The sequence below is a fragment of the Protopterus annectens genome, chromosome 2.part0, assembly GCF_019279795.1.
Source record: "Protopterus annectens isolate FY-2018-M chromosome 2.part0, PAN1.0, whole genome shotgun sequence".
Taxonomy (NCBI): Eukaryota; Metazoa; Chordata; order Ceratodontiformes; family Protopteridae; genus Protopterus; species Protopterus annectens.
The window spans coordinates 846,916,462-846,931,680 of record NC_056728.1 but is presented as its reverse complement, the minus strand read 5'-3'; the positions used below and the strand labels follow the sequence as shown (position 1 = coordinate 846,931,680).

The following is a 15,219-nucleotide window of genomic DNA, read 5'->3' as shown; positions in this document are numbered from 1 at the left end:
TTGATTGCCTGCAAAGAGGGTAGGAATGTGTGCCCCCTTGTTTGTTTATGTACCACATTACTGTGGTGTTGTCCGTCTTTATTGCCAGTTGTCCAGGCTGTAGAAGATCCTTGAAGGCTGTCAGAGCTTTCTGTACAGCAAGCATCTCTTTTTGGTTTATGTGCAGTTTTCTTTGTTCTGCATTCCATAGGCCTTGAATGCATTTCCCTGCCATGTGAGCCCCCCAGGTGTAGTCTGAAGCATCTGTTGTGATAGTTTGCCTGGGTGGGGGCAAGGTGAAAGGCTGACCCTTGTTGATGTGACATGCCTGTGCCCACCAGAGAAATTCCTGTTGAAGGCAGGGAATGAGAGATATTACTGTGTCCAAGCTGTGGCGGTGTTGAGACCATACGCTTTTTAGGTACCATTGTAATTTCCTCATATGCAGTTTTGCAAATGGTATTATCAGAATGCAAGATGCCATGAAGCCCAAAGCCTGCAGAATTTTTCTTGCAGTTAATTGAGTCTTTGTTGCCATTGTCTTGAAATATTGAGTCAGTTTGTCTGGTGTAAGATAAGCCTTCTGGGCTGTTGTGTCCAAGCTGGCACCCAGGAATGTCATTTTTTGTGAGGGTACTAGTTTTGATTTCTTTTCGTTTACTGTGTACCTCAGGCAATTTAGTAGATGCTTCACAAAAGCCAGATGTTGAATCAGAATGTCTTTTCTTTCTGCTTGGATGAGGCAGTCGTCCAGGTATGGATATATTTGAATTCCTCTTTGTCTGCAGTATGCAATTACTGGTGCCAGGCATTTTGTGAATACTCTGGGCGCAGTAGATAAGCCAAAGGGCAGTGCAGAGAATTGATAATGGGTTGAACCTGCAATGAAACGGAGGTATCTTCTGCAACTTTGCCTGATAGGGACATGCAGGTATGCCTCCTTGAGGTCCAACGTTACCAGCCATGCTTCCTTGCCCAACATGGGAAGTAGCTGCTGTAGTGTTAGCATCTTGAATTTGGGAACCTGTAAGTAAGTGTTTAGAATTGAAAGGTCCAGAATTGGTCTCCAAGCATTTTCCTTTCTGGGTACCAGGAATAGTCTTGAGTAAAATCCTTTGCCTTGCTCTAGAGTTGGTACCCTTTGAATGGCTCTCATGGCCATGAGAGCTGTAATCTGTTTTTGGGCCTCTGCCCTTTGATTTTGTGGCAGGTTTGGCATTCCTCTTTTTATTGGCAAGGTGTGAAAGTGGAATCTGTATCCTCGTAAAATTATGTCCAGGACCCATTTGTCCTTTGTGACCATGTGCCAGTTGTCTACAAATAATGCTAGTTTTCCCCCCAGGGGGGCTGACAAAAGAGCTTTGTTTGGCCAGTTGAGGTGCAAGTCATTGAGTTTGCCTTCTGGTGGCTTGAGACCTGTCTTCTCCTCCCTTCTGGTTTGGAGTGGTCCATTGGCGAGGCTTATATTGAGCTTGTGGTTGTCCTCTGCCCCTTGGGCGTCTGTATTTACCTCTCTGAGGCCTGTCAGTGGCTGGAAAGGACCAATTTTTGGTTGGCCAGCTTCTGCTGAAGCGAGGGGGTTGTACCTGCAGGAAATCTTTGACTGTCTGCATTGATTTTGCCTTATCCTCCATTTTCTTTAAAACTTCTTCTGCTTTAACACCAAAAAGAACATCCTGCTGCAAGGGAGCATCTAGTAGTTTTGCTTTAACATGTTCAGGCAGATTCTGCTCCTTTAACCAGGCATGCGTACGTATAACTGATCCAGTGACCGCTGCTCTGCAGGAGGCCTCCAAGGAATTAAACCCACATTGTACGGTATGCTTGCCCACCTGCTCGGTGGCGTGCAACAAATCCTGTACTTCTTTCAATTCAGATTGTTGAGGAAGGGTTGTTATCTTTTGTTTTAACTGAGAGATCAGAAATTGCTGATACTTAAGCATATGAAATTGGCAGTTTAGAGCTCTCATAGCTAAAGTGGCTGAGGTGTAAACCTTTTTCCCCCCCATCTGTCTAGTGCTCTTGAATCCCTCTCAGAAGGTACTGGATTTTTAGCCATGGAAGCCTTAGCCCCCTTGGGACCCTGGGAGATAGTCTCTGGGTCAGCTACTGGGCTTTTGTAAAGGAATTTATGGGAATCAGGTACTCTAATATCTGTCAGGCTTGGCCGGGGCAGGAGGCAAAGAGTCAGGGTTGAAACTGGACTCCAAATAAACATCATCCACAATGTCCAGAACAGGAGGGATGGCTAGAGGTCTTGGGGGAGTAAAAGAAACTCTCAGCCTTTTCTTGGAATCAGAGTAATCCTGGCCTTCCCAGTGAAAATGCTCCCACATGGTGTGTAAAGTTTCCCCAAAAGAGTAATCTTCTGGAGGGGAAGCTGAGGGAATAGAGTCCTCAGCATCAGAATCTTCATAAGGAGAGAAGGAATAGTCTTGGTCTTCAGAGGAATCCGAAGAAATAGACAGTTGTTCAGAGGCAGATTCTTCCTCTTGTCTAGGCCTTTTGTCAGGAGGGGGCTGGGAACCCCTTATAAGAGTAATCAGATCTTCAGCCATCTTAAGCATCTGTTTCTTAGGCATAGGGCCTTGAACAGGAGACTGAAGTGGAGCTTTTTTCGATTTGGAAGGAGTCTTTGATTTAGAAAACACTTTGAGAGAGTCGTCGGTCTGAAAACGCCTTCAGAAAGCGAAGGTGTTTCAGAAGAACCGACATCCTTGGAAGGTAAGTCGTCGGTAGGGCCTGAAGTAAAAGGCTGCATCGGCCTAGTACATTCTGTCAAAATATCCGTAGCGATCTCGGGTTCCTCAACTGCGGTAGTCGGAGGCTGCGTCGGGGCCTCACAGATAACTGGAGAACCGGAGACCGGATCAACAGAGGCCTCGGAATCAGGCTTAGGCCTGGGCTGACTATCCTTATCCCTGCGTTTTTTGTGCACGCCGGTAGTCGGTAGCTCCGACGGCATGTTATAATTAAATTTTCTGCCAAAAAAGTGTCGTGCGAAATCAAAACGTCTTTTAATAGTAAGTTTATTAAATCTAGCACAAAAACGACAAGTGACGTCGTGATCAGGGCCTAGGCAGGGTATACAATAAGAATGAAAATCCTTATGAAGTAATTTGCTTCCCACAAGAGATACAATTGTTAACTTTTTCTGACATCGGTCTGAGGCAAGAAAAGTTTCCCCAATGGGGTACTTAGCTTTATAGAAGACTTCGGTCTGAAACTCGAATTCGAAAATCTCAGGAGTCAGCCGACAGGTACTTGCGAACTGCTTCTGCTTCGGGCACCGCGCGGCAAGAAAGACTGAAGAAAATGGCGTCGGTTGCAATATATGTACCCCTGGCGCACTGACGTCAGGGATGAGGCGACAGCAACCGACGTCGGACCAAGACTTTGGAAATCCGGCCAACTGCGGGACCGCCTGACGACAGGATAACCCAAGTGTGATGACTGCAGCAGGGTAACACGATGAACATCAGGGATCCTATGGCCATAAGTATGGCAACAGAAAATAATAGGGGGCAGGAAGGGTGGACAAAATACTGCAGCATTGAGAAGTAGGACATCTACTGTTATGGTATGATCTTACACAACTGTACTATGTCCTTCCTTATCACTGTTGCAGTATTCTTTATACGTGGGAGAGTACAAAATGCTACTGTAAAGTACAGGAGGAGGAGGAAGGTGGAGAAGACCCCTCCACAAACCTATGAAAGATAGCCCTGGAAAATCCTTCCCTGGCCCTGGAAATGACTTCCAACTAATGATGTTTAGTAAAAGTGTGAACAGAAGACTAAGTAACAGCTTCCAAGATGGATCTAGTATCCAGACCCTTGAAAAAAGCAGCAGAAGAGGCTACTGCTTTAGCAAAATGAGCACAAACAGAAGAGAAAAGCTGCTTGCCATGAAGAACAAGAAAAATAAATGGCCTTAGATATCCAGTAGGAGATGGTTTGCTTAGACAGTACCAAACCCAATCTCCTGGTATGAAAAGAAAAAAAAAACTCTTCAGATTTTCTGATGCATTTTGTCTTATGGAAGTAATGTCTGAGCTGTCTATGTAAATCCAAGGTATGTAGCACCCTTCCTATGTAAATCCAATGTATGTAGCACCCTCTCTTTTCAAGTCTGTGGAGAAAGAAAAAAGGAGGGAAGATGAATGGCCTGATTCAAGGACAGATCATTAACCAACTTTGGCATAAAAGAAGGGCTGGTACAAAGAAACCCCCTATCCTTGTGAAAAGAACAAAAAAGGAGAAACCGCCATGAGAGCTTGGAGTTTAGAAACCATCTTGGCAGAAGAGCCACTAACAATGCAATCTTCCAAGCACAATGCTGTAGGGAAGAAGAAAAAGCAGGCTCAAAAGGGGACTGACACAATTTTTCAAAAACAAAATGATGGTACCAAGAAGAAAGAGTAGGCCTTCTTGCAGGCCTGATATGGAAGACACCTTTCAGGAATTGTTTAACTTAAAAACTAGAAGCCAAAGTTGGACTCAGAAGCAGACAGGCAGAAATGACTGATATAAACTTTAACAGAAGAACATGTCAAACCAGCATTAAGCAATTCACAGAAATAAGAAAGAACCGTATGGAACGCCCCCCGCCAAGAGAAAGTGTCCAGGTCATGCTTGAGACACCAAATAGGAAATCTCTTCCATTTAGCCACATAGGATTTTCTAGCAGTGGGTATTCTGGCCTCCTGCAAAACTCAAAAGACAAACTCATAAAACTGGTGTCGGAAAGGAATCAAAACTGTTAGTTGAAATGTGGAGACGTGAAAGTGAATGAGAGATCCCTTATCTTGAGTGAGAAGCAACTCAAAAACCCTTTTGTCCTGAAAGGGAGTCAACATAGACATTTTGAGATTCAGGGTGAATCCCACACTGTGCAGGAGAAGCAAAGTAAAGTGTAGATTTTGAAGCAGGAGCTGCACAAAAGGAGCTTGAATTAGAAGAATGTTCAAACAAGGGGATATCTGAATTCCCTGAAGTATGCAGACGGCTACCACAGGGTCTAAATATTTGGTAAACACTTTGGGAGCTGTAGAAAACCAACAGGCAAAGCAAAGAACCGATAATAAGTGGAAGAAATAGAGAAATGTAAAACCTTCCTGAAGAGAGTAAGAATAGGAAAATGGAGGCAAGAGATTTTCAAATCCAGAGCGAACAGAAAAGTTTGGGGAAGCAAAACAGGGAAATGTGTATGAAAAGACAACATCCTGAGGGAAGGAACAATGAGAAAGCCAAGTCTAGGATGGGCCTTTACAACCCCTCCTTCCTGTGAACCAGGAATATTCTGGAATAAAACCTTGTTCCCTGATGGGGTAAGGGAACAAGTTGAATGGTTCCCTGTTTCACCATATCCCACAGAATCAAAGGAAAATGAGTAAGCTGGTAAGGTAAGGTAAGGAGGAGGTTGAAGAAGGCCAGAAAATGCAGGAAGGGCCTTCCAAAGCTATAAAATAACAGTGTTGGATAATGGAGAGAGCCCAGGCATCTTTGGTTACCTGTTGCCAAACATGTACCTTACGCCTTGCACATGGGACATTATGTCTGAACTACAATGCTTGGAAGGTATAAAGGCTTTGGTATGCTGGCCATACAATAATCTATCTTCAGCAGGATATTCCAAGAGTAAAGAATACTGCAACAGTGATAAGAAAGGACATGCAACAATACTGACACCCACTGTAAAAAAACAATGTAACGTGATCTATTTTTTGGGTGTCAAATTTATGCTTTAGCCTAGCAACACCACTGACACAAAAGCACTGGCAGTTGTCTTAAAAAAATGTTTAAAAACTAAACAGAGAAACTGATTTTGCTTCTTTTATTTCATGAAATACAACACAAAGTTCTAACCTTATGAAACATTATCCATTGTGTAAACAATAGCACTATATTTTAACTATTAAACATGTTGAGCTACCTTACAAATGCAGTCTTAGACTGGAAATGTATACATACTGCATCTGCTCTTGTCTGGGAACCGCAGGCCATGCTCAGATAATGTACTTGGAGCTAGATATCCTCTAAATATATAAATCATTACAATAATAAATATAAGAACTTCCAACAGTAAAGCTAAAGAATCAAGGAAAGGGGTTCCTACAACATTTCACAATTACATAGCAAGAAGCGGTCTGAAAGCTAAAAAAATATTTTTATTAACACATACTGCTTTACAAGTAACTATACACAGATGTTCATCTGAATGTCTATGTTGGTCTGGTCAAACTTAGCATCTCACTTTCTGTAGCAGTAATTAAAAGAGCTCAAAGGGTAGGTTATATCATATGATGGGTATTTAAAACAATACAGAAAATGAACTGACCGGCCATGCCACACTTACCCCCTTTTTAGCATGTCACTGTAGCAAGTGCTGCAAAAAAAAAAAAAAAAAAAACGTTCATTACTGAAACTGTACCTTGTTACTTGACTAAATAAAAGAAGATTGTACTTGGTAATCTTACCTATGCAGCAAATGTCCGCATGGAAGCACTTGTGCAGAGACACGTGATGTATGCATATCCTGTTTAATAAAAACAGCATGAGTTAAGTACAACTGTGTGAGTGAAATTAACAAAAGTAACAGTTATCAACTGATCTGTGACAGTCTTCCATGGTCAATTGGCTTTTGGAAATTCTCATGCCATTAACAAATCCGCTACCTTTATATTTCTTGTGCTCAAGGACAAACCAGATTCGCAGAAACTTACCATAACAGATGATTGAAAAGGTCACTGTTGCAGTAGACTAAGATATATGGGTAGTATCCTTCCAAGGATATGACAACCAGTATTTCCAAAACGTAAGAGCACCTTTCAAACATCTTAACCATTGTACAGCTCAAGGAGAGCAGTATAAAGTTAATATTTAGGACACCAAGCCTTTAGAGCTTTCCTGTCTCAGTTTAAGGGAGATTAAAGCTCTGTCAATTAGGTGCATACTAGGAAAAAGGGGGAAAATCCATTGCTTGACGTAAAATGCAAAGGGTGTTGGGGGAAAAGTGCTCAGACTACAGCAGGGATCTAGTTGAATATCTTATTGTAGGTTAACTTACACAGCTGCATTATGTTGATCATCAAATCACTACTGCAGAAGCCTAAGCTATACGGGCTCATTACCAGAGCTTAGAAAGAAAATGAGGAGGAGGAAGGGTCAGAGTTCAGCAGCCTCTGGAGAGTAACCCTAATAAAACCTGCTCTGCACATAAAAAATATGTAATTCATTCATTTATTTATTGGTTGACATTTGATCACTGGGAAAGTCCAACTAGGTAGGACTTCATTTTCACTGGAAGCCCGGGCAGATAAGCTCCAAAATATTACAAAACATTTTAACAACAATAATTATGCAGTCATTAAAATGATACAGCAAACAAGTACAGTTTAAACAATTATACCAAATTAGACATAATATGAAAACATTGCTTAAGAAGAGATGCAACTGATATGGCAACAATTTAATAGAGATTGATTTGGCCAAAGAAGCAAAAGCATTGTTTATGAAAATCTTCAGTGAATTGCCAGATATTACCTGAAAAAAACCTCAGCATGAAGCACTGGTAAGAATTGGTGCAAAGGGACAAATTTAAAATAAATAAATAAGAAATAAAAGTACAGATAGGACATTATGTTCCCTTAAAGAATGGGGGAACCTAAAATGGGATGAAGTGTGCGTTACATTAAATATTAAAGGAATCAATTTCCTATACCAACATTTTGATAAGTAACACTCCAATCTCCTCCTTCTCTTTAGCGTTGAATAGTCCATCTCAAAAGAGGTCAAATACATGGTTAAATAACCTGTTGGCAAAAGAAAAAGTCATGTTTCATGTTTCAACTGACCAGAGTTTATAGAAAAAATAATGGAATCCAGAAGATTGAAAAGAATTATTGGATGAGAAATATAAGTAGGTAGTTTGGCAAACGAGAAATTTTTCCTTGTTCATGAAAATGCAACAGTAATGAACAAACTGCAGAGTTTCGACCCTGTACAGACTACTGCTTCAGAGTGGTAAACAAAATATAGGAGTTTTTTTTTCTGTAAGGGAACACGAGATTTGAAGGAACAAATTATTCTGTTGGTAAAATCACTCAGATGATATATATATATATATATATATATATATATATATATATATATATATAGTAACATTTTGGAAGGTAAAAATGTGCATTGCTGTATGAGGTACGAAGCTCCAAATTAGTAAAGGAGAAGTAACATAGCATATTCTGTCACACAGAACAGAACAACAAGGTACGAGCTGAAACATTCAAGCTTTTCTTATAGATGGCAAAAGTATGCTTTTGCCAAATATCTGAGAAGCATTACCATGGTAATAAGTAATAGTCATATAGAAAACAAAAATTGTAATAACTGGAGTTCCAATTGCTTTTATCCAAGAAGCAAGTTATACAACTATATCACAAGGGATTTTAAATATGGCTAAAGTAAATGTCCCGTAACCCTTGTAACTCCAGTAAATTCTATAGAAATAATTTTAGACTGTAAATCAGTCACTGGAAAAATGTTATAATGCTTCGCTTACTATTGCTATTAGAAATATACAAGATACATGTGATCTAAGTTAAGTTATTACTGTTACACATTCTCTCTTTCCCAAACTGAAATTTTAGTGACTTTAGTGTTGGTTATACTATGTGTGTGTATTAGAAACTACTTGTAAACTACTGATGGTTAAAACATGTAATCAAAAATGTTCTATTTTTATATACTTGGCAGCAAAAACCTGGGAGCACTCCCATTGTGAGAGATGGGGATGCAACCCCTCCCAGGCCTAAAGTCCTCCACATAAACCAAAGTCTACAACAGTTTCAAAATCTACTAAATGGGGTCAATTTCTGCCTCTGAAAGTCCTAGGACACTGTAGACAGAGTGGGCCTATATCTGGGAGGATTACGGCCCAGCTGATCCTCCAAGCAAAGTCATAAGTTGTTGAATTTCCTGCCTAAACCATCATGGACAATATCATTCTGCTATTGTTTTGAGTTAAAAAAAATTCTGACAAGCTTTTTTCCAGTGATAGCAAGACCTGCGATGCGAGTTATATGGCTGCCAAAAAAAAAATAAGGTAGTCAAAGGAGATAAGCACTCACTACATACGGAAAATGGGGATTGTGGGAATAATACATACAGGGGAAGAATGAGGTTTAAAAGATGGCAGGACTTAAATGAGCTATGTAATGTTTGACTGAAAATGATTGGGTAGATTACAAGTGATGTATAATTTTTGCAGCTGGGAATGTGTTAGTATGGTTTATGATGCAAAATGCTTGCTATTAGGATTGTGTTGGTGAGGTTTGTTTTCATTTATATAAATGTATGATTGCCTACTTCATAAGTGATGTTTAATGAAGATATTTCTTGTTTAAAAAAAGGGCAGGAATTGAATAATTTATGTAAAGTTGCTTAGGTTACATGATATATAACAATACATGCCAAATATAATGTTTGCAAACTTGAACTTCTTAATACAGTTTGATTACTTTTATATAAATGTAAATTTGCCTATGTTACAAGTGATAATTCAATAAAGATATTAAAAAAAGAAAGCACTCTTTATAAAGTTAGCATGAGATATCCAAAGGGTTCTGATAACTGTAAGGCTACTGCAGCAGTGAGAATGACGAACAACTTCTCTTATGCAAAAATTCTATAATTCTGGTTGACTTTTAACTACCCCTCAACAAACTGGGAAACCAATACTGTGAATGTATGATAAGCTCAAACATTCTACTATTTAATAAACACAAACTCTTTAAGCCAGACAGTCAAAGAAACAACAAGATGTAAAAATATCCTAGGCCTGGTTCTTGTAAATATAACGTCTGTTTATACCATTCTCCTAGTATCTCCCTTTCCAGTGACATCCAATCATAAACTGGTAACCTTTACCTTTAAAATCTCAAAACCAATGGATACCAATATTATGTAATTCAATAATTTAAAATGTACAAATTTTACCCAGTTCTATGAAGAAGTATCCTAATTTACGTATGACAGTATCACTTAAGACACTGATGCATTAAGTACATAAATTAAAAAATTCTGTGTTCACCTAGATAAATTAATGAATGTTGCAGTCTCAACCAGATTAAATATAATGGGAAGTTTAAGAGCAAACAATCCTGATGGTCAACAAAAATAGATAAACAACAAAAGAAAAAAAAGTGGTGGATGGCTTATGAGAAGACAATAGAATTTGTCTTGTGTCATCTGAGAGGGAATGAAGCCTGACTATTTGGGGAAGTGGATCAGCCAAGCAGTCAGCTTTAGAGACTGCAGTGAAGGATAGAGGTCCCCTGACGGGTGTGTCAGGAGGTCTGGAACTGGGTCCAGGATCCATGAATCCTCCAGCAGATGGTGAAAAAAAGGGAACCAAATCTGTCGAGGTCAGTGGGGGGGCTATAAGGATAACAGTCCTTCCCAGTGACTTTACTTTCTGAAAAAACCTGGGTATCAATGGAATTGGAGGGAATGCATATAGGAGACCCAGAGGCCAATCGTGTACGAGTGCGTCTCTTGAGGGATGTCCCGGAGGTAGTATCAGGGCAAAGTAGCTTCTGCATTTGGTATTGATGTGACTGGCAAGGAGGTCGCAGCAAGGCTGGCCCATTTGTGAAAAATCATGTCCGCAATGTGTTGGTTGAGAGACCACTTGTGAGGCAACAAGATTGCCCTGCTCAGCTTGTCCGCTATCACGCTGGACTTCCCCGGGATGTGCATTGCTAACAGAAAATGCTGGGATGACACAGCCCGTTGCCATACCCTGAGGGCTTCTCGACAAAGGGTGTAAGACTTGGTTCCACCCTGTTTGTTTAAGTACCAGACCACTGACATGTTGTCTGTCTGAACTGCAACTGTCCCTAGAGGAAGAGAGTCCTGAAAGTACTGCAACGCCAGAAGTACTGCTCTCAACTCCAGAACACTGATATGCAGACGTGACTCTTGGTCCGTCCATGTGCCTTGGTCAGTCTTTCCCTGAAAATGCCCCCCCCCCATCCTATCAGGGAAACGTCTGTGGTCACAGTGGCTACTGGGGGAGGGGAGCACAAAGGGTCGTCCTATTGTGACATGAAGAGACGTCAACTACCACCGAAGGTCCCTCTTGCAAGAGTTTGTGATGAGAATCATACGGTTCATTGGCAATTTCTGGCAAGACCATTGAGCGAACAGAAGCCATTGAAGAATTTGCATATGCATCCTTGCGAGTGGAATGGCTAGAATTGCTGCCATCAAACCTAGTACCTTCAAAATCTCTGCGGCTGTAGCTCTGTTCCTTGACACCAATGAGTTGACGTGTTGCTGAAGAAGTGAGACCCTTTCGACTGGAAGATGTAGAGTGGTGGTTGAGGTATCTAACTTTGTTACTATAAAGACGGTATGCTGCGATGGCAGCAAGGCAGACTTTTCGAAGTTGACTGTAATGCCTAAGTGGTTGCAAAGTGTCAGAGTAGATTCTGTTGCCTGAATCAACTGATACCTGGTGGTGGTGGTAAGGAGCCAATCGTCTAGGTATGGAACACCTGGAATCCTAGATGCCTCAGGTGAGCCATGACCACTGCCATGCATTTGGTGAACACTCTGGGGGCTGTAGTGAGACTAAAGGGCAGGGCTCAAAAATGGTAGTGATTGGCTCCCAGCCGGAAACACAGGTGATCTCTGGAGTGTCTGTCCATCTATATATGGTAGTACTCGTCCTTGAGATCGATGGAGCACATCCAATCGCCTTTCTCTAAAAAGGGAAGAATGGCCTGAAGCGTGACCATTTGGAACTTGTCTTTTTTTTTTACAAATTGGTTGAGTCTGCTGAGGTCCAAGATAGGTCTCCGGTCCCCTGTTTTCTTTGGAACCAAAAAGAGCCTTGAGTAAGTTCCGAATCCTGCTTGGTTGCTGGGACTGGCTGGATGACTCTTTCTAGAAACTTGCGGACCTCTATAGTTGCTTGTTCCCTGAGACTGGGTGGAACATCCGGGATTCTGTTGACAGGAGTGGGAGGGGAACAGAACGGTATGAAATACCCTCTGGAAATGATGCTTTGTACCCAGGTATCAGATGTTATGCATAGCCAGTCTTCTAGGTACAAAGATAAGCGACCCCCAACTGCCTCCAGAGCCGGACAGCCGGGTCTCCTTTCAGGAGCACTGGTAAGGCTGACCAGAGAACTGGCCTCTGTCACCCTGCTGTTGCAGACCCCCCCTGCCGCACGGGTGGTGTCTTCCATTATAACCCCCTCCTCTACCTCTAGAGGGGGTTTCGCCACGTGTGTCCTGAAAGGCTCCCTGGGCTTTTTGGAACCACATCTCTCCACCCTTAGGGACCTTGGGATAGGGCCGAGTAGGGGTAGAAAAACGGACTCCGACGGCAGATGAGTCTTTCCTTCTTGCTCACACCTGGTTAGAGTTTCCTTTACCTTGGGCCCAAACAGGGATGAGCCATCAAATGGGGTGTTGATAAAAGAAGACTTGAAAGGCTCCACAAAGGAACAGAGACGCATCCAGGCTTGTCTATGCAGAGCAATGCCTGAACTAGCGGCCCTACTCGAACCATCAGCTGCGTAAGATATGAGACGCATGGACGAGTTCACAATCGAGTTTAGGGTAGCGAGCTGGGAGGTAACTTTGTCGGCAACCCCTGCAGCTACCGTACCCTGGAGAGCATCTTCTAGCTCCTTCAGGAGATGTCTTTGTAGTCTAGTATAATGGGTTAAATAGTTCAGTGATAGAAGGGAAAAAGTCGCTGAACTAAGCATGCGTTTCCCATATCAATCCATGATCCTGGAATCTCTGTTAGGAGGATGGATAGATGAGGATGTCTCAGATGTTTCCTTTTTAGTGGCTGCTGCCACCACCATGGCATCAACAGGCACTCCCTTGGTCAAAAAGCTTTGTCCACGGGGGCAGAGATTAACTTATTTGGCTTCCGAGGGACAGGTTCCATGGCCTCCGGATACTCCCACGCCTTAAGAGAGATCAGCTCCATGAGCTCATCATAAGGCAGAGACACCCAAGAGGTGAAATGTTGAGACCCGAAAGCCTTCAAGAGCTCTGACTCGTCCTCAGTAGGGCTTTGACTGCCAACCACCCCTCTGATTAAGGATCTCTAATATCTCCGCAAGGGAGATATCCTCAGATGGGGATTGAGGGGACCATTCTGACTCATCCAAGTCAGTGTCAGATGTCAAAAACTCCTGTGGGGAGTCCAAGTGCGTCCTCTTGCACAGTCTCTTCCTGGGTACCTCCTGAGTGGGGGCTTCTGGGGAGGTCTCAGAAGAGCAGGGGGCGCCCTGTGGGGCTACTTGAGGCTCAGGGTCTCTATGCTTGGGTTGACCAGTAGAAGCAGGAGTGGACAGAGGTGCTTGAGGGAAGGAGGAAGCCAGACCTGATGCTGATGATGTCTTTGGAGACGGGACTCTCCTCATGGCATTGAACGCACCATGACTCCGACGAGAAGGGGTAGACGGATCTGGAGGGACTGTCCGATCCTCCCGCACCGAGGCCATGGGCTCAGAGCCTGAGGTAGGAGCCGAGCTCATCCGAGCCGAAGCCCCGAGAGGAAGAGTCGGCACCAACAAATCGGTATGACTATCCTCTCCGGACCTGACAGGAGAGTGTCGGCTCCTAGAGTCCCCGGTCGGTGCTGAGGACATCAGAGTAGATGGAACCGATAACACCAGAGCAGGACTCGGCTCCACATGCTCAACAACCATCAGGTCGGCCTCCTCTGGCTCCAAAAGTCCAGTACGGCTCGGAAGAGGAGCAGTCAAGTCCGGGGTAATGGTCTTTGGTTCTGACAGAGGCTTCGGAGCCGACAACAATTTGGCAAGGCCTGGTGCCCGTAAAAGCTTCTGAATCAACCAGTCCATATCCAGATCTGAAAGGCTGACAGAACATTTCGAGGAGTGCACCGAGGGTGCTGACTGAAGCAGAGGAGATGAGGGAATCTCAGAAACCGGCTCCGAATGGAAGGGACACTCGGTTCTGAAGGCAGTGGAAACGATGACCCTACACCCCCCAATTTTTTAGCCTTATTTAGATAACTTGGAGTCACCTGAAGATTTGGATGACTTAGAGGATTTACTAGCACCATCCTGGTCACCCAGTTCTTCCGAGAAGGGGTGCTGAAGGGGGTGCTGAAGTAAACCCCTATCCACCAATTTCCTCCTCCTCTCTAAAAGTACCCTGGAAGAGAAGGAGTGACAGATGCTTAAAGAGCCTTGGAGGTGTAATGCCCCCAGACAATAGACACACTGAACGTGCCTGTCAGTGACTGACATTTTTTGTCCACAATCCGGACATTTTTTGAAGCAAGATTTAGGATGTTGCTTCTCTTTCTCTTCAGACATCCTTTTAAATTTAGACAAATTTAAACAAATAGAAAAAAAAACACACTCTAAGCAACTATTAGCTATTGAAATAACTACTGACTAAGAATTTAGTTAAATACAAGGCCAACACTACAAGGCCAACTGCTAACTAGAAACACTTCTATAGAAAAAACAAAGCCAACACAGGGCACTTATCTAAATATATATATATATATATATAGAATATATATATATATATAGAATATATATATATATAGAATATATATATATATAGAATATATATAGAATATATATATATATATATATATATATATATATATATATATATATATATATATATATATATATATATAAACTATCCTAACAAGAATGAAAGTAAAGAAAAAGTTTTTAAAACTTGCGAATAAAAGAATCTTTCCAATAAAATTGGTCCGAGCAATCTGGAACACCGAGATCTGTGCTGTGGCAAACTAGATCTGGGGTAATTCCAGCAGTGCGGGATAAGGGGCTTGGTCTCGAGATACTGGTAAATCTTGAGCTTTGCTAACGGCCGTGTCAGAGCTGAGGATCGGCTCCGAACCCATCAGTGAGAATAAACTGCGAGATTTAACAACTTCACATGATACTTTTAAAACAGGCACAATAAGCCTTCAACCAGCAACTCTCAACTCAGAAGTGTGTAAGCTACCCCTCCTGCCACAAGAGTATAAACCACAAACCTTCCTAATGTAAGAGAACTAGTATGGAGTATAAGTGCATAACTCAGAACTAAGAGGCTTGAAATAACAGTTGCAATGTAATCAGGCTACTAAACAAGCAGTAATAAACATAGCAGATTAAATTCAACTGAACACTTTTAACAGCATGCAGCAAAAAGCTAAA

General features: G+C 42.2%; 1 protein-coding gene across 2 annotated transcripts in view; it reads right to left on the bottom strand.

Moving 5' to 3' along the window:
• RCHY1 (ring finger and CHY zinc finger domain containing 1) overlaps nucleotides 1-15,219 on the bottom strand; it is a 690,901-nt gene that overhangs the window by 209,188 nt on the left and 466,494 nt on the right. For both annotated transcript variants that reach the window (XM_044061114.1, XM_044061115.1), the window contains 2 exons: nucleotides 6,458-6,516; nucleotides 6,337-6,366 (listed from right to left, as the gene is read on the bottom strand). In XM_044061114.1, coding sequence (XP_043917049.1) covers nucleotides 6,337-6,366; nucleotides 6,458-6,516 — 89 coding nt within the window. The remainder of the gene's footprint in view (nucleotides 1-6,336; nucleotides 6,367-6,457; nucleotides 6,517-15,219) is intronic.